The sequence below is a fragment of the Salvelinus sp. IW2-2015 genome, linkage group LG4q.1:29, assembly GCF_002910315.2.
Source record: "Salvelinus sp. IW2-2015 linkage group LG4q.1:29, ASM291031v2, whole genome shotgun sequence".
Taxonomy (NCBI): domain Eukaryota; kingdom Metazoa; phylum Chordata; class Actinopteri; order Salmoniformes; family Salmonidae; genus Salvelinus; species Salvelinus sp. IW2-2015.
In genome coordinates, this window is record NC_036842.1 from 53939614 (window position 1) to 53964521 (window position 24908).

General features: G+C 41.6%; 1 protein-coding gene across 2 annotated transcripts in view; it reads left to right on the plus strand.

Annotated features, from left to right (window-relative positions):
- The window catches only part of LOC111962166 (chemokine-like protein TAFA-5), a 140629-nt gene that overhangs the window by 82683 nt on the left and 33038 nt on the right, over positions 1-24908 (plus strand). For both annotated transcript variants that reach the window (XR_011479671.1, XM_023985035.2), the window contains exon 3: positions 19446-19573. Coding sequence is in view for 1 of the 2 variants with exons in the window: in XM_023985035.2 (XP_023840803.1) it covers positions 19446-19573 (128 nt within the window). In the remaining variant the exon portion in view is untranslated. The remainder of the gene's footprint in view (positions 1-19445; positions 19574-24908) is intronic.

The following is a 24908-nucleotide window of genomic DNA, read 5'->3' on the forward strand; positions in this document are numbered from 1 at the left end:
ACTACTTTTTCCATGTGGTTTCTTCCTTCACAGAGTCCATGAAATTATGACCTCTTCCTTAATATTTGGTCAGATGATTCCTTTTGTGTATGGTTTCCTGGAAATGAGGGGTGGCACAACTAACCCTTTGGCTCAACTTACCCCACTCTGTCCTATAGTCAGCCAGGTAAGCTAAGGCAATATGAGGTGACTCTGGTAGGTGCCCTGAGAATAGCGGTATTCAAGGATCCCAGTTCCTTACTGTCCTGGTTCCTCTGATTTGTCACAAGCCTGTTTGTTTGTGGGCATTTGGCTGGCAGTTCTGGGTTCAGGCGTAGTACAGCGCCTTGATGTATTGATTTAGAAAAGGCTGCACTGAGAACAGCTGCGTTCCTCCATAGACTGCGTCCCCGCTGAGTGACAGGCACTCCAAGCGGCAGAGACAGCAGCCATCTATTTAGAGAGGGAGTCTTAGTGTGTGGCTCTGTAGCCATGACAGTTAATAGGGGTGGGAGTCTGTTTGTTTGTTTCATTAAATCCTGCTTGCATTAATCCCATCTGAGAACATTTGGAAAGAATATCGCAGATGACTGAAATGACTGGATTGATATTTCAATACCTCTCAAAATATGCTATTAGGCTATGGTTTGACACATGAATTGTGCTATCAGCGTAACTCTGTCATCAGAAGGAATACAAATAGATTGATATAATTATTATTATTTAGCTGATTTCAAGTTATTTCAAGTTATCAATTTTACATGTTGGACTTGAGAACCTGCTCTGTACAGTAGATAAGATAGGGAAGATGTGTGTTGGTGCAGAGATACCGCCTGTTAGATAATCTTCAAGGTCTGTGTTGTTTAATGACCTAGGGAATCATAGAAGTACCAGAACATCCATGGAACATTGATGCTATGTCATAGATGCTCAGCTAGACTAGAAATTTAATTTTCTACAGAACTCTCAGTAGCTTCAAAAATATTTATATATTTTCATCTCCGTCATTTTGGGGACCCTCATCAATCCCACCAACTGAGTGGAATCATCCCATTAAAACAGGGGCCATGTATGAGTAATTATATAGTAGGACTTTGTTCCTATCGCGAACACAGCACTGCATAGTAACCCCTGCAATTTGGTGAGGAAGAGAAGTGAATCGCACCCGTGAGCTGATGAATAGAGAACATTGTTAATTAAGCAAACTACTGTGTGCAGCACAGAAATAGAAAGCATGGACGTCTGTGGCATTTTCTAGGCTGAGCTCTTCAGGAACTGTGTATTGCATCGAAGCAGATTGCAATTTGATATACGCTTAACCTCTAAAAAGCTTAACCAGTAGGCCAATATACAGTTTAGGAAAGCAGAACATCATGACTGAGCAAATTAAAGACTTTTAGGTATTTGTATATTTGACTTATTCCACAAATAAAGGGAGCAGTGAATCCTGGAATGTTGACTGTTTTGTAGCTATCCCTCTTGAGTGGGATGTATTTTCTTAATGTGGCCTTAATGACCCTAGGCTCTGAGAGTTGACAGAGTCTTAGCATCAGAGGCTACACTGTGAAATTAAGACGCATTGAATTAGCCTAAAAGGCTCATTGAGCTGTCATTGCAGTGTTTGGTGGTGAATGCTAATGCATTTGGGGCAACTGGCAGGCTTTAACCCTATAGGGGTCTGGTTATGCTACTCTTGCAACTCTGCATGTACTCCCAGACTGAAACAAGATGCAAAGCAGCATTTACAAAACTCACAAATGACGCACTGACATCTGGCTACAGTCACAATGAGAAGTAGTATTCACTGACCTACAATGAATCAACAGGAAGGGCTGCAAAATGAATATGCTATGTTCACGGTTTATAGACTGTGCCTATACCATGAAAGTACAATATGAGTTGCACCTGTATAATCAGTTGCTTTGTGAGAAGATGTTAATGTTCATGTAAATGATAGCTGAAAAGTACCAGTGGCCTGGCTTTGGCACCAAGTGAGAGCAGATCCACCGGAGACATGACCCAGTGAGACACGGGTGTCGGCCAGTGTCGATGGAAACTGAAAAGTCTGAGCCTTTTGGGTAAAACATTGAGGTAAATCCTGTATGGAAATGCGCTAGTACAGTACCAGTACCATGTGAGTACCTAACAGTGTATGCCATAAGCGTATCGGAAGTATCCTATGAGTATAACTGTAGAACCTGTCATTGGTTCCAACTGGTACCACACAGCAAAATCGATGATGTACATTTAACTCAGAAAGTGTTAATCCAGGATAAACTAATGTATAGAAAATTCACAAATTCTACAGCACAGCAGCAGCGTAATGTCTTAAGTGTAAAACGAACAATGACTCAATAATTCATGTATTCTGGGAATGCTATAAAGTCCAAAAGTTATGGGCAGTGTTAGAAAGTTGCTTGTCAGAAGTATACAATGTACATTTACTTTAAATCTGTCTGTCTGCATATTTCAAGACATGGAATATGAGGGTACAGTGCGATATCCGATGGATTGCAAGATATTTTACTCGCCAATCATCTTGAAAAAATGTACACTTATAAACTGGAAATCAACCAATCCTTGTAAAGGTCAAATGCGTTATTATCTAAATGTTGAAAGTGCATGGATGGCGGAAAGAACAAAAAAAAGGCCATGTGGCGGAGAGTAATGCGGCGTTGGAGATTGGGACATAATTAGCCTATTTCCCAGGGTGCCTTTTCTTTGAGTGCATTGCAGATTTACCACCTATGACTGTATTTGCTAGTGACAGAGACATGGCAATCGAAGTCTTTCCTTTTAAAAGCCTGTGGTGTTCACCAAGTGAGTACCAAGGTGAAAGCCATCATCAACATCTTACTCTAATACAATACATATATAGTGGTGTTAGGAAACTTCTGGTTTACAGGCCACATCAGGCTTTCAAGTCACATTATTCTTGCTTGTAACTTGACGTGTAGTGATGGGGAAACGAAAGCTTCCTGATGCATGGAGGTTTTCCAGCCAATTGTGATGAAAGGTTCATTATTCAAGGATTTGACCAACACTATTGGCACCTGCTGGTCAAAACAATTTAGAGCAGCCAAATTATTATAGACGACACCCCACATCCCATTGCACGTGCTCAGTGTAGCCTTTTTGTTTTCTACCAAACCAATACCAAACCAATCAGGTGGTTGTTCGATAAAACAAAGCTTCGGACATCATTGATCACGTGTTTCTGATAAAGTGATACAGGCATCGGCACACTGCTTTGAAGTACTTCAAAGCATTCCTCTGAGCTCTGGCATCAAACATAATATCGCTAGTGATGTGTAATTCCTATTAGAATCCAGACAGAGTTAAGGTATCCAACAGTTGGAATTTTTATTCAATCAATCAACTGTATTTATAAGGCCMTTTTTACATCAGCAGTTGTCACAAAGTGTTCTACAGAAACCCAGCCTAAAACCCCATAGAGTAAGCAATGCAGATGTAGAAGTACAGTGGCTAGGGAAAACTCCAGGAATATAGAAAGAAACCTAGAGAGAAACCAAGATCTTCTGGCTGTACCGGGCGGCGATTATAAGAGTACATGGCCATTAAAGCCAGATCGTTCTTCAAGATATTCAAAAGTTCATAGATGACCAGCAGGGTCGAATAATAATCATAGTGGTTATAGAGGGATCAACAGGTCAGCACCTCAGGAGTAAATGTAATTTGGGTTTTCATAGCCGATGATTCAGAGGTCGAGGCAGCAGATGCAGTAGAGATAGAGAGAGAGAGGGAGAGGGAGAGGGAGAGGGAGAGAGAGAGTTAAAAGAGCAGGTCTGGGAAAAGGTAGCACGTTCGATGAACAGGCAGAACAGCAGAAACCGGATCAGCAGCACAACAATCTAAATAGCAAAAGCATTTACTGCAAATKGAATGTACAATTGTGTAAGCCTGCCTTGCAATGCAGCTGAAGTAGCATAGCTAGCTAACTATTTACTTGCTTATTGTGTAGTGGAGGATAAAAAGAACTGTATGCCTATGAATGCATAGCTAGCTACAGTATGTAGCCGATCTGTGTATGGGCCCTAAAATGTTAGGTTCTGAACTAATATTCATACCAATCTATGAACCTCAGCTATCATAGTTGTATCAACTTCAAGTCTGAATGGCATTAATGAAGCCTATGGATAGAGTAGAATATAACAACATTATTGTGCCAAAGATGCAGTCCTATAAACACATGTACTGTAGTTATTACCACGCATGAGATTCTCACATTGTAGCCTGTACAATGAATATATTCACTGATCATGTATTCTTCCTTGGCAAATAAAGGTGCGTTTCAGGTATGAATCTGAGACATTCTTTTTCAGTCATATCAAACTCCGTTATTTGAATGATGCTGTGTCTGCATATATGTACTTCAATTATACACTACAACAGTGTTTACCACTCCTGCTCCTGGAACATCAATGATTACACATTGTAACTATGCAATAGACTAGAAACATGATTGATTTGTAATTCATATATACAGAAAAAAACGATGCATATCTAACTCCCTTCATCTGCATTATCTGAGGACACAGGATAGTATTTCAATGGGATACTTAAATTCAACCAGTGGAGAATGTGAAACCCTTTATTGAAAGAAGTTCATTATCCACGTGTTATAAATACATAAATGCATTATAATTACGATAATTGTAATATTATAAATACAAGTTCAATCTGTACTTCAATGCACATATGGTGTGCATTATTAAACAAGGAAGAAATACGAGGTGGGGAGAGAGGTGATGAAGACAGAAAGGGAAAGAGGTAAGAACAGCAGCAGACAGCATGTGATTCATGAATTACAGTGCTACCCTAATATTCTCTCAGTTCATCACAATTGCGGTGTCTTCTAACCAGCCTTGGTTCCCCAGTTGGCCCGAAGGTTATCTTAAGAGCGGGTGAGGTGGCCATGTTGGGACTGGCTTCCTCTCTCACATCAAAACATACTTGCAGACGAGAGAGCATGATTAAGCCTTGTTTTTTTTTTATTCTACCACGGTCAGTCATCTTATATCAATTTGCCTGTGAATAACCACACCTTCATACAAACTTGCTACTGTATGCAGAATTCTTGACGCACAACCGAAGATGCTGCCATATCCTGCCAGCACGCCCACAAGCGAGCCGCTCAGGAGCAGAATGATGACGCGTGGAAGGTGGAAAGGAATGAGTTGGGAACAGCAATTTGTTGCAAGTTGGGGAGAAGGGCTAATAGCTGAACAATAGACTATTCAACCTGTACTAAAGAATAGTCTAATAGCCGAGCAAGGTGTGAAAACCACCCCTCCTATCACAGACCAGATTTGCCCTAACGACCAAGGGGTAGCTTGCTACTCAATGTAATAAAGTAATGACTTTTCAAATAAGTTACCTTACACGTTATATTGGCTGACAATTTGTTAGCTACGCTGTCCTTACGAACCACATAGCATTTCATTACAGCAGTATGTACCGGTATGTTAGCTAGCTATCTAACGTCAGTAGTTATGCATTACATTTGCCAGTATATTAACTATAGGCTATCCAACTACCCAACGTTTATTGACTTGATTATTCTCGTCATTCTTAGTTTAGCTAAATGGTATAGTTGTTGTGCTTTCTCAATGGACATTCGGGTGCTTTCGTAAATTCACTCTGGCTGTCTATAGGCTGGACAATAGAACAAGTCAAAATTCACCCAAGGCTGAAGAACGGCTTAAGGATGTTGGCTAAACTGGAACACTAGCGTCAGCCCATAGCAAATTAATAGAATGGAACGTTCGCAGAGCCTGTTTTGAATGGAGTGATGCCTAGAATACCATAAAAAATGTATCCCTTTTGATTTTACCACTACAATCTGTTTGTCGGACGAAACTGGGAAAAAACGACTTGTGTAGAAAGTAAACATCCGCTCCTCGATGGTGTCAACTGTGCTTATGTCTGCGTAATGACAAAGTAGGGAAAAAATTGAAAACTTCTGACTTTTTCTGGTCTAGCGATCGATGACAAACGAGCTCGCTGCCCAGACTTACATTGTTTCAAAGAGGAGATTCTCCTGATTAAAATGGTGCCCATATAACAGTTTTGATTCCGTCCTTCTCCTCTCCCCTACCTGGGCTCGAACCAGGGACCCTCTGCACACATAGAAAACAGCCACCCTCGAAGCATTGTTAACCATCGCTCCACAAAAAGCCATGGCCCTTGCAGGGCAAGGGGAAGAACTACTTCCAGGTCTCAGAGCGAGTGACGTCCCCGATTGAAACACTTTTAGCGCTGGTAGGTTTCAGGAAACAGGAGACAAGGGGCTGTGAGACATGGGTTTAACTCTGGACACATGAAAGGTGGGATGTATACGGAGGGTATGGGGCAACGGGGCAACAGAAGACGAACAGCAGAGGGGCTAATTACCTTGGAGATGGGAAAAGAGTCAATAAACCGTGGGAAGAGTTTGCGGGATTCCACCCGGAGGGGCAGATCCCGGAAGGACAGCCATACCTTCTGCCCGAGACGATACCAGGGAGCCGGGTTCCGGTGGCGATACGCTTGTCGTTGATTCCTGGAGGTTGTCTTGAGGAGGGCCGACCGGGCTCTCCTCAAGGTACGACAACAGTGGCGGACAAACATCTGGGCCGAAGGTATGCTGACCTCTTCTTCCTGCTCAGGGAAGAGCGGGGACTGATACCCCAGGGAACACTCAAAGGGTGATAGGCCCGTAGTAGAACAGGGAAGGGTGTTGCGGGCGTTTTYGACCCACACAAGCTGCTGGCTCCAGGTGGTGGGGTTGGCGGAGACCAGCCAGCGCAGAGTAGTCTCAAGGTCTTGGTTGGCTCGCTCTGACTGGCCGTTGGACTGGGGGTGGAACCCAGAAGACAGGCTAACTGACGACCCAATGAGATTGCAGAACGCCTTCCAGAACCGGGACGAGAACTGAGGACCCCGGTCAGAGACCATGTCAACTGGCAGTCCATGGATTCGGAAGACATGCTGCACCATCAGCTGGGCCGTCTCTTTGGCAGAGGATAGCTTTGGGAGAGGAATGAAGTGGGTGGCTTTGGAAAACCGATCCACAACAGTCAGGATGGCAGTGTTGCCATCAGACAGGGGGAGACCCGTGAGAAAGTCTAGGGAGATGTGAGACCAGGGACGGTGATGGACAGGCAGAGGTTGGAGGACACCAGCCTGAGCTTGCCGATGAGTCTTGTTCTGTGCACAGACCGTGCAAGCGGCGACGAATACGGAGACATCAGGAACCATGGTAGGCCACCAAAAGCGTTGTCGCACAAAATCCAGGGTCCGACTGGAGCCCGGGTGGCAGGCAAGCCTGGAGGAGTGGACCTACTCCAGGACTGCGGAGAAGACTGCGTCAGGTACGAACATCCGGTTATCTGGATCCCCCGGGGTTCGGCTGGGAACACTGCACCTCCTGAACCTGCTTCCCTATTCCCCAGCTGAGTGTCGTCGCCAGGCATGAGGTGGGAAGGATGGTCTCAGGTTCCAGGGTAGTAGTCGTGGGGCTACAGCGGCTTGATATTCTTGGATCCAGGTCGGTATGAGGAATTGAACCGGTTGAACATTAGGGCCCACCTAGCCTGCCTGGAATTGAGGAGCTTGGCAGTGCGGAGATATTCCAGGTTCTTGTGGTCAGTCTGCACAATGAATGGATGGATGTTCCGCCCCCTCTTCTCCATGTTCCGCTCCCTGTCACGGAGAAAATCATTAACCAGAGCCTGGAACACAGCATTGGCGTTGGTAATGCATGGGCATGACCCGGTACACGTAGTGACCACTGGCTGTGTTGAGTAAATGAGTAAATCCACCCACACGAGTTGCTGGCTCCAGGTGGTGGGGTTGGCAGAGACGAGGCAACGAAGATTCTTCTCCAGGTCCTCATTGGCTTGCTCCAACTGGCCGCTAGATTGGGAATGAAACCCGGAGGACAGTCTGGCCGATAATCCAATGAGGGTGCAGAACACCTCCCAGAATCGGGACAAGAACTGAGGACCACGATCGGAGACCATGTCGACCGGAAGTCCATGGATCCAGAAGACGTGCTGTACCATGAGCTCGGCCGTCTCCTTGGCRGAGGGTAACTTTGGAAGGGGAATGAAAAGGTTGGCTTTGGAAAACCTATCCACTACCGTAAGAATGGTGGTATTGTCATTGGACAGAGAGAGACCAGTGACAAAGTCCAGGGATATATGGGACCAGGGGCGATGAGGAATGGGGAGCAGTTGAAAGAGGCCTGCCACTGCTTGCCGCAGTGTCTTATTCTGCGGTGTTGGCCGCGACGAACGCGGAGACGTCATGAACCATGTTGAAACAACAAAAATGTTGTCGGAGGAAAGCCAGGGACCGATTGGAGCTGGGATGGCAGGTAAGGTTAAAGGAATGATCCCCTTCCAGGTCTGGGGTCGGGCAGAATCTGGGACAAACAACCAGTTTGCCGGGTTCCCCCGCCACCAAGAAATCCTCCAGACTAAGGCAAATGGTGGATTGTTGCTCCCACACCGCTGTAGACCAGGCGAGCGCCCTCCTGGACATCAGCATTATAAGACAAGCTTTCTTTGAGCGATCCAAAAGAAACAAAGAGGGCTATAGCTCGAAGATGAGGGAGCACTAGAAGAGAAACATCCGGCAGGTTCCAGGATCCCCAGCGTAGCACTCCGGAGGAGGTAAACGGGGTTGTCAGGAAGCCGGGGTAGGCTGGGGAGCAGCACCCCTGGTAGCGGGGTTACTGAGAGTCTGGAAGGTTACCGTTGTGTTCTGCCTAGTAGATAGTTTACGGAATTGTTCCAACAATGCATTGAAGGCATAGTCATGGCTTTCCGCCAAGGTATGGAGTCCCTCCACAGGGTTATGCAGTAATTCCTTGTGTCTTCCAATGGTGGCTCCTTGGAGGGAGACAGAGTTGCGGAGCTGGTCCGAGTCTGTTGGGTCGGTCATGACCAGTTTGTACTATCACGGCTCAGGATATGACCCAGATGCAGACACAGGAGGCGGCTACTACAATTCTCTGAATATTTATTACAACAAGGGGGCATTCAAAGGGCAGGTTGAGGGCAGGCAGAGGTTTGTAATCCAAGGCAGAGTCAATCAGGGACAGAACGGCAGGCAGTCTTAGGGTCAGGACAGGCAGAAAGGTCAAAACCGGGAAGACTAGAAAAACTTGAGAGCAGGAGAAACGGGAAACACGCKGATAAGACCTGACAAAACAAGATGAACTGGCAACAGACAGGTATAAATACACAGGGGATAATGGGGAAAAATAGGAGACACTTGGTGGGGGGTGGAGACAAGCACAAGACTGGTGAAACAGACCAGGGTGTGCCACCGGGCAATATAAATTCCATATGTGTTATTTCATAGTTTAGATGTCTTCACTAATATTCTACAATGTAGACAACAGTAAAAATAAAGAAAAATCCTTGAATGAATAGGAGTTCTAAAACTTTTGACCGGTAGTGTATAGTTAAATAGCGAATGGAGGACGCTTTTCCCGTGGTTAATTTTCATGCCAGCCAGGTAGGCTATAGCCCTGTTGTAAAGTTAAACAATGTGCTTAATATTAGGAAAGTTGAGAAATAAATGTTGCATAACATGAGCTCATGGGCAATCATGAAGTGATTGATTACAGTTTTGAAGACATTTGCATTAATGTCAGAGTGATTAGAGGGACAATAGAGTGCTGAGTACCAGGCATTTAGCAAGTTTGGTAGGCTACTAATGACCATCAGCAGCATCATAGCTTAGAGAAGCCTAATTACCGTGACTAAACAGTCGCGTGGATTTTGACTGCCTTCATGACTCATGACCCCCGGTGTGGCGATAATACAGACACCGCAATAGCCCTAGTTACATCCCTTTTTGGGCTTACAGTATATAGAACACTTTTTGGGGGTTCTTTCTAGAACCTTTATGGAGATTGGTTCTATAAAGAACCTTTCTAAATCTCAAAGGATCTTTGTGAATCAAACAGTTTAAAAAAAATTCTGGTTATGTTATATTGTTAAAGCACACTTTTACAAGTCTCAGTCACAAATGACAGCTCTAATAAACTCCTTATGGTGAACCACATGTGAACGAGAGGCATGTAAAATCAAGTTTTCCGTTCACCGGTAGGGGGTACTGCATGCTCTGGGCATTACTGACTCAAATAAATGAAATGAGTCAAAAGATTCCTTCTTTGGACTGAACCAGTCAAAAAGATCTGAGTCAGTAAAAAGAGGCGGACTTCCCATCACTATCACTGGCAATAGTCGTATACTGTATAACATATACTAGCATAACACAACAGATTAGATCAAGTGGAATGACAATCTCATTCAAGATTGCACAAAACGAGCTCAGTAAACCATGCCCCAAAATATTTTCATGAGCCGCCGCCCCTACATTTTAATTATGACTAAAAGAGCAAAGAACCGTTTAGTGAACTGCAAAAACCATTGAACGGAAACCATTGTTTCCACATAGTACCATCATCCTTTCCAAAGAACCCTCTGTGCGTAGCTGGTGTAAAGAAGAACCATGCAAAGGGTTATTCAAAGAACCAATRCAGTGAGAAAATGAAGAACACTTTTTTGGTACTAACTAGAACCTTTTTTTTTTGAGAGTCTAGAGCGATGCTCTCAAACCTTTTTCCTGGAGAGCTACCCTGGAGAGGCATTTAAGGTGATGACTGATAATCAATAAATATAGAGTGTTAAATGAAGAGCAGAGGCATTTCTCTCAGTATTCCCTGTCCTGTCCTTCGAGCATATTAGCAGTCCCAGACCCTCTCTTTCCGGACCCCTAGCTTCTGCCGTTTTTATCTCAATTGAAAATAATTTCTGTCGAACAATAAAGTACCTTACCGTGATTGTTTTYAGTAAAAAAGAAAGAAAAAAAAGCTTAGCACAGAGCTATTTCTCAAGAAAGAACTGTCTGGGAGTGGTTTAAGTGGGGAGCGGAAAACTGAAAACGAGCTGTTATTGGCAGAGAGGTTTGTAACTCTCTTTCGTATTGGTCTCTTTACTAATTTACCACCTGGTGATGTCACCAGGCAGGCCAAAACTCCATCCCACCAAAAGAGGCAGACATTTCAGCCGGTTCTTTTCAAACAGCTCTTCCACACCTCAAAGTGTGGAAATACACAAAGAGTGTACAAAACATTAGGAACACCTTCCTAATATTGAATTGCACCCCCTTCTCCCCTAAGAACAGCCTCAATTCATTGGGGCATGGACTCTACAAGGTGACGAAAGCGTTACACAGGGATGCTGGCCCATGTTGACTCCAATGCTTCCCACAGTTGTGTCAAGTTGGCTGGATGTCCTTTGGGTGGAGGACCATTCTTGATACACATGGAAAACCCAGCAGCTTTGCACTTCTTGACACAATCAAACCGGTGCGCCTGGCACCTACTACCATACCCCGTTCAAAGGCACTTAAATCTTTAACCCTCTGAATGGCACACATAAACAATCCATGTCTCAATTGTCTCAAGGCTTGAAAATCCCCATCATCTACACTGATTGAAGTGGATTCAACTGGTGACATCAATAAGGGAGCATAGCTTTCACCTGGATTCACCTGGTCAATCTGTCATCGAAAGAGCAGATGTTTCAAATTTTGTGTACACTCAGTGTATATAAAAGACAGCAAAATCTCATTTTAAGCTGTATTTATCACCCAGGGTGGCCAGCAGTTGATAGCTCATTGACATGCTATTTCACAGACATACTGTCCCACTGGTGGATGTAATAATGTTATTTCTGTCTCAAGTTGAACTGTGCCCCCATCCACCCCCACCTACTCTCCATCTGCACTCACACGCGCATTCATGAAAGTAGATTATATCCGGGTTTTTTCCTTGGTGCTTTGGTATTAGTGATATATGTATCACTTCAACAACCCCCTCCCCATCAGATAAAGGTATGGGAAAATTTAAGAATTTAATTAAATACCATTTGTGTTGTTCAACTGAAAATGTTATTGATAATTGAGACTATTACAGTCACTATCAAATTGCCAGTCTCAATAGGCCACTGGGGAATGTATTACCTTATTAAGCAGTCCGTATACAATTTACTTTTCTTTGTCATCCTCTGGGCACTCTACCGATTTGTAATTTTGTGCAGGTTATCCGAGTGCATTTTGAATAGTATAAATGGTTTTGCCTCTCTGTGTTATCTATATCTCTGGCTTTCAAATTCCTCCCCATGTGAATTGTTCATTTTCAGAAGGATACCTGCTGCACCCCTGGCAACGTTTAATTTCATTGAGATTGAGGGGATGTGAATTTATATTGTCTGTCATGAATTAGATATTTTTCTTTTTTTCCTTCACCCTTTTTCCTTGTCTAGTTCCTTTATGGTTGCATATGTCCCTTTTAAGAAAATTGGCATCAGCTGTTCCCATTACAACATCAAAACAGGCTGACAGATATCATTTTTCATGCTGCGGGCAGAAGTGGGCGGTCAGACAGAGCTCAAGAGAAAGTGTAAGTGTCTGCTCTCTCTCCTACTCTGCTCTCTTCAAACTATGTCTAGCCTATTGGCTGATATAGTACAGTAATCCCACTAGCCTAATATGATGGTCCACGTGAGAATCTCAGGTAATTTAACATATTTCTTAGGTTATTTTTGCTCATTTTGATATTGCCTATAGGACCAAAAATTGCTGGGACCATGGCTGGCAAGCGAGCTGTTACATAGGTCTAAATTAACATTCAGGGTTGTGGACCAGTTCATGCTGGAACAGTTGGGAGTGGACAGAAAGCCAGCGGGAGCGTGGTGAACAAATCAGACCTCTACCCTGATGTTTCTGTTGTGATCCTCTGTTGGAGGATCTCTCCATTACAGCTTAAATCTACTGTCACTTGATTGAGTTTGTACAATGGATTTTTTTGTAATGCTTGTGGAGGTAATTGAGATTGCTTCCTTGACATTGCTCTCTATGTGAACACAATAACATTGCCATTGGCTTTAAGTTCGTGCAACAGTGATTTGTTCCTCTTCTTTGATGTATGTGCTGACATTTGCATAGTTTTATTTTTGTTTGTTATTATATATTCTGCTAAATTATTAATTTCCCCTTGACCTAAATATGTAACTCTCTCTCTCTCCCCATATCCCTCTCTATCCCTATCCCTCTGAGGGCCAATTGGGGTGTCATGATATGCAAATGCAAGTGTGCAAATGCCCTACTTTCTTATGAATAGACATTTGTGTATGATCAAGTATAAAAACAGGTCTACATCAAGAGAAGAAAGCTCTTTGTGGAGCTAAAATGATCTGTTTCATAATACAGATCTAATTATTCATTGGTGGGTTTTATTCTGCCATTTTTCTTTCCCTTTGTCATTACGGATGCCCTTTCTGTGTGTTGTTTCACAGTTCCCTGTGTTAGGTCAGTTAGGATCACCACTTTATTTTAAGAATGTGAAATGTCACAATAATAATAGATATAATTATTTATTTCAGCTTTTATTTCTGTCATCACATTCTCAGTGGGTCAGAAGTTTACATACACTCAATTAGTATTTGGTAGCATTGCCTTTAAATTGATTAACTTGGGTCAAATGTTTCGGGTAGCCTTCCACAAGCTTCCCACAATAATATTCCTTCTGACAGATCTGGTGTAACTGAGTCAGGTTTGTAGGCCTCCTTGCTCGCACACGTTTTTTCAGTTCTGCCCACAATTTTTCTATAGGATTGAGGTCAGGGCTTTGTGATGGCCACTCCAATACGTTGACTTTGTTGTCCTTAAGCCATTTTGCCACAACTTTGGAAGTATGCTTTGGGTCATTGTCCATTTGGAAGACACATTTACAACCAAGCTTTAACTTCCTGATTGATGTCTTGAGATGTTGCTTCAATATATCCACATAATTTTTCTCCCTCATGAAGCCATCTATTTTGTGAAGTGCACCAGTCCCTCCTGCAGCAAAGCACCCCCACAACATGATGCTGCCACCCCCGTGTTTCAGAGTTGGGATGGTGTTCTTTGGCTTGCAGGCCTCCCCCTTTTCCTCCAAACATAACAATGGTCAAACACTGTTTTTGTTTCATCAAACCAGAGGACATTTCTCCAAAAAGTACGAACTTTGTCCTCATGTGCAGTTGCAAACCGTAGTCTGGCTTTTTTATGGCAGTTTTGGAGCCGTGGCTTCTTCCTTGCGGAGCGGCCTTTCAGGTGATGTCGATATAGGACTTGTTTTACTGTGGATATAGATACTTGTGTACCTGTTGCCTCCAGCATCTTCACAAGGTCCTTTGCTGTTGTTCTGGGATTGATTTGCACTTTTTGCACCAAAGTACGTTCATCTCTAGGAGACAGAACGCATCTCCTTCCTGAGCGGTATGACGGCTGTGTGGTCCCATGGTGTTTATACTTGCGTACTATTGTTTGTAAAAGTGAACTTGGTACCTTCGGGGTTTGGAAATTGCTCTCAAGGATGAACCAGACTTGTGGAGGTCTACATTTTCTTTTCTGAGGTCTTGGCTGATTTCTTTTGATTTTCCCATGATGTTAAGCAAAGAGGCACTGGGTTTGAAGGTAGGCCTTGAAATACATCCACAAATAATCCTCCAATTAACTCAAATGATGTCAATCAACCTCTCAGAAGCTTCTAAAGCCATGGCATTATTTTCTGGAATTTTCAAAGCTGTCAACTTAGTGTATGTAAACTTCTGACCCACTGGAATTGTAATACAGTGATTTATACGTGAAATAATCTCTCTGTAAACATTTTTGGGGAAAATGACTTGTGTCATGCACAAAGTAGATGTCCTAACCAATTTGCCAAAACTATAGTTTGTTAACAAGACATTTGTGGAGTGGTTGAAAAACGAGTTTTAATGACTCCAACCTAAGTGTATGTAAACTTCCGACTTCAACTGTAGTCTAGTTGATTTGATGATGTTTAAATGTTTAAGTTGAAATGGTGCTGGAATAGCGGAGGCAGTGCTCCCTTTGTCTTTGTGCTGACTTTCTGTAACTCTCTGTGGTTCTAAATCAGTAGTTGTTTAGTAAACTGTCAGAAACATTCAAATGCTGTACCATGCTGTAGGTCATGAAACTGTTTGTTACATTCAATATTTGCTTTGTGGACTTCACCGGACAGATACTGCTCTCCAGTTTTGTGATGAAACAAACATGTGGTTGAATTTATTTAGTCACTGTGATTGTTGTCTTTTTATTATCTCGGCAATATTATATATCATATGGCGTATGAACAAATGGGCTCCGCTACTGACACACACAAACACCTTTCACCCTGTTTGATAAGGTCTAATCTCGGTTACCCAGAAGTAAAGTTCTCACGAAAGTTGTCATTCCATTTTAACTTCTGTGGGGAATGACAATGACAATTGTGATTTCCATTTTGTGAAGGAAGGAAGCAAAGGCTCCTCCCTCGCAAAAGGAACTCTCGGCCAAATCCCTCACTTTCGCTAATTTCACCTGTGTTTCTGATCCGTGTGGACACACGTGTGAAGCAGTAAACATGGAAGAAGTGAGTGAGGATGTTTTCAACCTAGGTATTTTGAATCTTAGCAGTGTCCATTCCATAGTCCCAGTCGGTATTAGAWAGAACGGGAAAACAACCTGTGGTTAGCTCGGTTACCCCATTGGTTCACAGCAAAATCTTGACCCTTTTCAAACACAATTTGATTGTTGTCGGGGGTACAATAACTACCACTCACAGGGCTTGAAATCACCGCCCCAGTTTAAACACCGCCTTTGCGTAATCCTGATTTGTCCAAATAATCAATTAAGAAAACCCAAAATGAAGAACTACTGCTGCTTGTAATCACATAATTCTTCAGATTATTGACAGATGTGAATCTGACCACGACGGATTTGATAAGGTCGAGGCAGCCTTGCCGCAACCCATCGTGAGATCTAAGCCCAAGCATTGGTTGGTTCCCTCCAGTGGGCTGTGCATAATTACAACCAGAGCTCAGATGGTATACAGCAGTGTACTGATCATTAGAGTGTTCCTGTTTCATAACTTTAATGATCATGGTACTTCATGCATAACATGTTCCCTGTCCATCCATGTGCTGCAAATCCTACATTCTCTGTTTATCACACACTTTATCTTGCATCCTCCATTAAGGACACTGAAGTCCCTGTGTCAGTGTATATAATAGATTATTCCCTTTCTCTCTCCTCTCTTTGTCACTTACTCTTTCTCTCTCCCTCTCTCTCCCCTCTGTCTCTCTCTATTTCCTTGTCTGTACACAGGTGTTTTTCTAGTTTCCCAGCTAGCACATAACGTTCTGAGAACCTTTCCTAGAGCTTGGTGAGAGTGTGGTTGTCCTATGGTTATTTTGCATACAACCGTCCCACARCGTTCTGGGAATGGTGCAGAATAGTTGCTTGGCTTTGGTACATCCTCAGCAAATTTAAGAAAGTTGACAAAATAATGTTATTTTCTTGGTCAATCATTACTTTAACAGAACGTTTCCTAAAAGTTCAAACATGATTACATTTAATTGAATTCTTGGTAATGTTCTAGGAACGTTCTCCAACTGGTTTGCCATTGGGAAATAGTTCCGAGAACATTAAGAAACAACGTTATTCTGTGATATTTCAGTACTTCAGCAAAACCTTTTCCTATAGGTTTCCTCATGGTTCTATTTAAAGTAATGTTTTCAAATTGTTCACAGAAAACATTAAGAAACAACGTTATTCTGTGGTTATTTCAGTACTTCAGCATAACGTTTCCTACAGGTTTCCTCATGGTTTGATTTAAAGTCATGTATTTAGAACATTAAGAAAACTTTACAGTTAAAAACAGAACGTTCTTTGAACATGACTAATGTTTTCATCTAAGAATGTTTTTTAAAAGCATACACTAAGTATACCAAACATTTGGAACACCTTTATAATGTTGAGTTGCACTCATGTTGACTCCAATGCTTCCCACAGTTGTGCCAAGTTGCTTGGTGGACCATTCTTGATACGTAGGGAAACTGTTGAGCATGAAAAACCTTGACACAAACCTGTGTACCTGGCACCTACTACCATACCCATTTCAAAGGCACTTAAATATTTTTATCTTGCCCATTCACCCTCTGAATGGCACACATACACAATCCATGTCTCAATTGTCTTAAGGCTTAAAAATACTTCTTTAACCTTTCTCCTCCCCTTCATTTTCACTGATTGACGTTGTTTTAACAAGTGACATCAATGACCACGTTTACATGCACACAGTATTCCGAATAGTAGCCCATATCCCACTTAAGGTCTTATTCGGTAGCTGTTCATACTCTCCTTTGATATCCCACTCATGAGTATCCCTGTTGCCATGAATAAACATAATATTCCTAATTGAAGTTCATATGGGTTAAATGGAATAGTAACTGACATATGGACACTGACTGTAGGCCTATAACCTCTCACATGTAGCCAAATATAATATTAACTCCTGCAGAAAAATGCATTTCTTGCAGTGAAATTATACAACAAATGTTATATTTGTCTCAGAAACAGAAGTGGAGAAATATGATTTCTTTCTTTCAGCATCTTTTGAGAAAATGCCAATGCACGTGTAATGTGTTATCTTTGACACTGTTATGCAAGCAGACAGTATTTCAACCACATAAAATATACACCCAAGACGAACTGAAGTCTTATCAGAAACGTGTTTAGTCATTTTCTCATCTTTTCATTTCCTTCGAACCCGTCAAACTGATAACATTTGGACACTTTGCACAGGATCAATCTTTCCACTGTTTTAGAGTTCTGTTTTCTCCATGGTCCCTAATTGAAATAGTAATCTAGTTAACACCACTAAAGTTGTCTAATGCATTCATTCTTTTGATATAAGACATTATTCTGGTGAGTACTGCTTTATTTAGTCTTCTGCGGCTAAAGTTATGACAGAAAAGAAGCTGCATGTATCAAACCATAGTTGACAAACAAATGGCCTACCAAAAGTCGTAATTATATTGTGGCCTACCAAATGTAGGAAATTACAGGTAGAAATTTAATTTAAATGATAGAAAATGTATTATAGTAGGCTGAATTATTAGGGAATTATTATGGTGGATCAAACTGCACAGGTAGCCTACTTTTTGAAGTGATTTGTTTGACACTCAGATGAAAACATCATCACACAAACACCCATGATATGCGAAACTGAGCCTGTGCAGACCACAAAAACAACAGTAAACGGGATAAGGTGTTTATATGCGTCAACTTGAATAATGATTGGATATTGGTATGCATGTAAAGGTGGTCAATAAGGGATCATAGCTTTCACCTGGATTCACCTGGTCAGTCTGTGTAATGGAAATATACTCAGTGTATACATTCTGTTCCCAGCATCAACAAAACTCTATCTATCCTCTATCTTGTTAAGTGTGTTGGCCACACCCACTAATTGGCCACATCTTAATGAGTGCTTGTTTCCTTTGAAATGGGGTCTGTTTGAAAAGGAAATGAACAGCTTTGTATGAGTGAAAAAAACATGCTAGCTCCGTCTTGGTGGTGCAGTGGACTAATTCCATGGATAGAGAATAAAAGATCATAGTTTGAATCTCACTCACGCCATGCCACAATAAAAATAAATGTGTTTGCATGATTAATGCCAAAGTAAATTATTTTCCAGGGTGTCCTATCTGTGCTTTGAGTTCAAAACAGTCTTCCCAAAATAAGCTAGCAGTGTTATTAAAAGTCTTATTGAAACATTCAGTTCAAGTTAAGGAGGTTAATCAAAAACCTCAAAATAACCCCAAAAATGCWTTCAAAACATGCACTATATAACATTCAAAACATTTAGAGTATGTTCTTAAAACTTTATTTAATTACCTTAAAATAATAACCCATAATTTTTGTTCTCAGAATGTAAATAAAACCTCCCAGGAAAAATTTGCGGGAACCATAGTGGAACATTCTTAGAACCTCCCTGCAACCTAAAAATATACGTTCCCATTAGCAGGCAAMATGTTGACTTCCATTGTCAGAATGTTTAAAAAAACGTTCAGTTTTACTGGTCAGAAAATGTATGGCTTTGTTTTCCGAGAACCAATGGGAAACCAAAAACATACGTTCCCACAACTTCCTCGAACCCAAATGATAGCTGGGCAGTTTGCAAAAGCAGCCTGCAAACTGCCAGACACTGCCATACGTTTTGACAGAATTTCTCTCACAGATGTTGTGCAAAACTGTTCATCCATTCTGCATCTGACTGGATGTACTTGGATTTTGTGAATTGATACCATTTTGTGCTTTTGTCAGTGTAGTAAAAAATATTTGATTTAATATATTAACCATTGACTTGTAAGATAGATAGATAGATAGATAGATAGATAGATAGATAGATAGATAGATAGATAGATAGATAGATAGATAGATAGATAGATAGATAGATAGATAGATAGATAGATAGATGAGCTAATGGTATATCAGCCACAGAGCCACGGCCATAACGAGAGTAAACCGTCCCTCTTCCTCTCCTCTCCCCACAGCTCGCATTGTGAGGAGCCGGCAGTGGTGTGATATGATGCCTTGTTTGGAAGACGAGGGCTGTGACCTCTTAGTAAACCAGTCGGGCTGGACCTGCACACAGCCTGGGGGCCGGGTGAAGACCACCACGGTAAGACAAGACTGCCAAGCCTCGTAATCACACAATCTGTCACAGTTAGAGTGACCAGAGTCCATATAGTCATAAGACCTGTCCAGGGACCTTTGTTTGGCCTTGATGTGTTTCTGGGAATGGCGTAGAGGCCCCTGCAGAAACATTCAGAGCTACCATACCATTAATTTGCTGGAGAACGTAATTGAATGTGAGCCTTTGCCACCTATGTCTATGTGGTCATTGCCTGATATAATCAGTTGTTTGTATGACTGCATCACTTAGCTATTTGAATGTGTTATAGTATGTGTTATTTGTGTCTATATGTGGTAACAGAAAGAAAACCAAAGCTTAAGTTTGTTGATGAAATAATTCTCACTCATGCACACTTAACGTCACTCACTGAATGGTGCTTCTGTCGCTATCTTGTCAGGGCATCAATTTCACCGCTGATTAATTAAGGAGCTCCATTTCAATAGCTTCATTATGCAGCATTAATTTGCATCCATATCATTGGCATGTTGTCTGATGTTCAGAAATGTAGCAGAAGGTTGTGCATTTAAATCTACGCCACATGCACTGCAACTAATCAACCCAATATACTCTACCGTTCAAAAGTTTGGGGTCACTTAGAAATGTCCTTGTTTTTGAAAGAAAAGCACATTTTTTGTCCATTAAAATAACAAAAATTGATCAGAAATACAGTGTAGACATTGCTAATGTTGTAAATGACTTGAAGCTGGAAACGGATGATTTTTAATGGAATATCTACATAGGCATACAGAGGCCCATTATCAGCACCCATCACTCCTGTGCTCCAATGGCATGTTGTGTTAGCTAATCCAAGTTTATCATTTTAAAAGGCTAATTGATCATTAGAAAACCCTTTTAAAATTATGTTAGCACAGCTGAATCCTATTGTCCTGATTAAAGAAGCACTAAAACTGGCCTTCTTTAGACTAGTTGAGTATCTGGAACATCAGCATTTGCGCTGTTCTGTGAAGGGAGTAGTACACAGCGTTGTACGAGATCTTCAGTTTCTTGGCAATTTCTCACATGGAATAGCCTTAATTTCTCAGAATTTGAATAGACTGACGAGTTTCAGAAGGAAGTTCTGTGTTTCTGGCCATTTTGAGCCTGTAATCAAACCCAGAAATGCTGATGCTCCAGATACTCAACTAGTCTAAAGAAGGTCAGTTGTATTGCTCCTTTACTCAGCAAAACTGTTTTCAGCTGTGCTAACATAATTGGATATGGGTTGTCTAATGATCAATTAGCCTTTTAAAATGATAATATTGGATTAGCTAACACAACGTGCCATTGGAACACAGGAGTGATGTTTGCTGATAATGGGCCTCTGTACGCCTACGTAGATATTCCATAAAAAAATCTGCCGTTTCCAGCTACAACAGTCATTTACAACATTAAGAATGTATACACTGTATTTCGGATCAATTTTGATGTTATTTTAATGGACAAAAAATGTGCTTTTCTTTCAAAAACAAGAACATTTTTGGGTGACCCCAAACTTTTGAACGGTAGTGTATATATWTTTTTAATAACATTTGTACATGCTTAAAGAAGGCATTAACTGAATTTGAATAATTTACAAATGTGTTATAGCATCTAACATACACATCCTCCTAACATGCATATATAGGGGTCTGCCAACTATTGTAAAAATCGGTGATATTCTTCTGCATTGTAAAGAATCAGACAGAATYAGCTGAATTTCCATCCAGAAGTGTCTTGAAGGCTGAAGGGTAGTCACGCATGCTCAGGTCTTCAGTGCCATGGTACGCGGGCTGAGACAGGAGCCCGGTGGGCTGTCAGTCTAGTCACTGAATAATGAAACCTGTCAACCCGAGGATCGCTTTCAAAGTCAAGCATTTTATGTGCAGAAATCCTCTGTTCAGGTACCATTGCTTTTAATGAGTCTTCTTTTAAAGATGGACAGGGGGCAAGGGAGCTGCTAACCCTGTAAATTATGTTTCAAATAACTCACAGTTGTGTCTTGGTGGACAATTAGAGTCACCTCCTGTATGGCGGCAGCAGACTCCATTSTCTGCCAATTGTGGACGATGCTAAGGGATTCAGCTATGTAACCACAAGGCTTTAGCAGGGACAAACAAACAAGCCTATTTTTCTAACTTAACTACAAACAGACCTCCAAAGTTAAGCCCTGCCTCGGATGTTGTTATAGAATAAATTTGACTCAATTGCGTTGAACCCTTTTGCCAAAGTATTGTGCAAGTCACAGTAATGTAGTGACATTTTCAACAGATTGTCTCAAAACTATGGATTGGTCTTGACTGCATGCAATTTATCTTATAAACACATACAGGACATTAACACATTACAATAAGGTTACCAAAATGTTTATGCATTTCCCATGTGTTACTACACTRTAACGATGTGCGCTGAGAGTCGGGAAGCAAGTTCAGTGAGTGAGTGTTTTAATAAATAAACGCAACATAAAACAAGAAACACGAAAAACGCACAGATTTAACACTGGAATAGAAATAATGACGCCTGGGGAAGGAACCAAAGGGAGTGAGTCCAGGGGAGTCTGATGATGCGCAGGTGCGAGTAATGATGGTGACAGGTGTGCGCCATAACGAGCAGCCTGGTGACCTAGAGGCCGGAGAGGGAGCACACGTGACATACACATTTATTTGATTATACAGTACTAAGTAGCACACAATGATTCTTGGACCCAGAAGAATCAGGAGTGGTTATGTCAAACCGTCCTTACATACTTAAAAAATGTCTGAGTCATGGAGCTCCACAAGGGCTGTGCATAACTTCTCTAGGATATGTGGGACGCTAACGTCCCACTTGGCCAAAATCCAGAAAAAATGTAGCGCGCCAAATTCAAATATATTACTATAAAAATCAATCTTTCATGAAATCACACATGAAAGACACCAAATTAAAGCTACACATGTTGTGAATCCAGCCAACATGTCTGATTTCAAAAAGGATTTACGGGGAAAGCACACCAAACAATTATGTTAGCTCAGTACATAGTCACAGAAAAACACAGCCATTTTCCCTGCAAAATATAGTAGTACCAAAAAGCAGAAATAGATATAAAATKAATCACTAACCTTTGAACATCTTCATCAGATGACACTCATATGACATCATGTTACAAAATACATTTATGTTTTGTTCGATAATGTGCATATTTATATCCACAAATCTCAGTTTACATTGGCGCCATGTTCAGAAATGCCTCCAAAATATCTGGAGTAATTACAGAGAGCCACGTCAAATAACACAAATACTCATCATAAACTTTGATGAAAGATACATGTTTTACATATAATTAAAGATACACTTGTTCTTAATGCAACCGCTGTGTCAGATTTWAAAAAAAAATGTACGTAAAAAGCACACCATGCAATAATCTGAGACGGCGCTCAGATTTAACAACATTTCTCCTCCATGTTGGAGTCAACAGAAATACGAAATTACATCATAAATATTCCCTTACCTTTGATTATCTTCATCAGAATGCAGTGCCAGGAATCCTAGTTCCACAATAAATCGTTGTTTTGTTCGATAATGTCCATTACTTATGTCCAATTAGCTAATTTTGCTAGCATGTCTAGTACACATGTCCAAACGCTCGCGCAGATGGAGGCAAACGTCGGACGAAAACTTCAAAAAGTTATATTACAAGTCGAATAAACTGGTCAAACTTAGTAGAGAATCAATCTTCAGGATGTTGTTATCATATATATCCAATAACGTTCCACCCGGAGCATTCTTTTCAGTCTCTATAAGTAATGGCATGACGATATCATGAGGAAAGTGCGTGACCAAGAACTGGCACACTGCCAGACCACTGACTCAAACACTTCCCATCCGGTCCCACAACACAGCATAAGCTTCATTCCACGTTCTACTGACTGTTGACATCTAGTGGAAGGCATAGGAAGTGCAAACAGATCCATATATTACAGGGAATTGAATAGGCGATGACTTTAACATCGACCACTCTCAGAATTCTCACTTCCTGTTTGGATTTTTTCTCAGGTTTTTGCCTGCCATATGAGTTATGTTAGAAACTTCAGAGTGTTTTCTATCCAATACTAATAATAATATGCATGTATTAGCATCTGGGACAGAGTAGGAGACAGTTCACTATGGGCACGCAATTCATCCAAAAGTGAAAATGCTGCCCCCTATATCAAAGAAGTTAAACAGGCAGCCCAATTCTGATATTTCTTCCACTAATTGGTCTAGGTGAGCAAGCTTCCGAGCCAACCCCATGGTAACACACCTACTATAGCTAATCAAGGTGCTAGTGAGCAGCTAATTAGTAGAATCTGGTATGCTAGGTTGGAATGAAAGTGTCCAGGTTGGAATGAAAGCCTCCAGGAGGGTATAGTAGCTTAGCAGTAGTGTTTCCCAAACTCTGACTTGGGGCCCTCTCTGAGTGCATGTTTTGTTTTTTGCCCTAGCACTACATAGCGGGATTCATATAACCAACTCACCATCAAGCTTTGATGATTTGAATCAGCTGTGTAATGCTAGAGCAAAAACCAAAACATGCATCCACAGGACCTTAAGGTCATTAAAGACCATAAAAAATGTCACAGACGGGCAACATCTTATGAGTCCCAACCTAACTGCTATTTAGTAACTTTTTTGGTGTTTATATTTACTTTTTTGTACAGCAAGTTCATACTATTATCACATTGACCGTCGACAGTTACTAACCTCAATTTGACTTCAAATCCAAATTCAACTTTGATGCAGCTGTTCCCTTGTTCATACCGGACCCCTTTTCTTTGTTTCACGGGCTACCAAAGCGCCGCAGGTGTAAACGATGTGCCGGCATTCTGGTGAGGTTGAGACGAAGAGAAAACCGTCCGGCACCTCCCTCAGTCCTATTGGCAAATGTCCAGTAACTGGATGATCTTTGTTCGAGAGTCTCCTATCAGAGACTTGAAAAGCTGCAATATTCTATGCCTTGCAGAGACGTAGCTGGATGACTCTATGTACGTAGAACTCTGTGGTTTCTCGATGCAGCAGCTCGATTGGATGAAGGCAACCTCAGGCAAGTCCAAAGGGGGAGCGGTGTGCCTCTATGAATATAACTTTAATCTGCTGTCAACATCAGGATTTGATTTGAGAGCACTAGTTAGCTCCAAAAAGTGGTTATAGCTTTGACTGCATGCTGACGGTGAATTCAGAGCCATTCAGTGGCTACCTACACTACAAACATAATTTTACCAGGTTCACGTGAAGCAATTGTATTGATAGGCCACCACAACATACCAAGAATGTCCTGATTAACAAGGGGTAGTGTATGTTAAATTTCATTTTGTATTTAGGAACACAG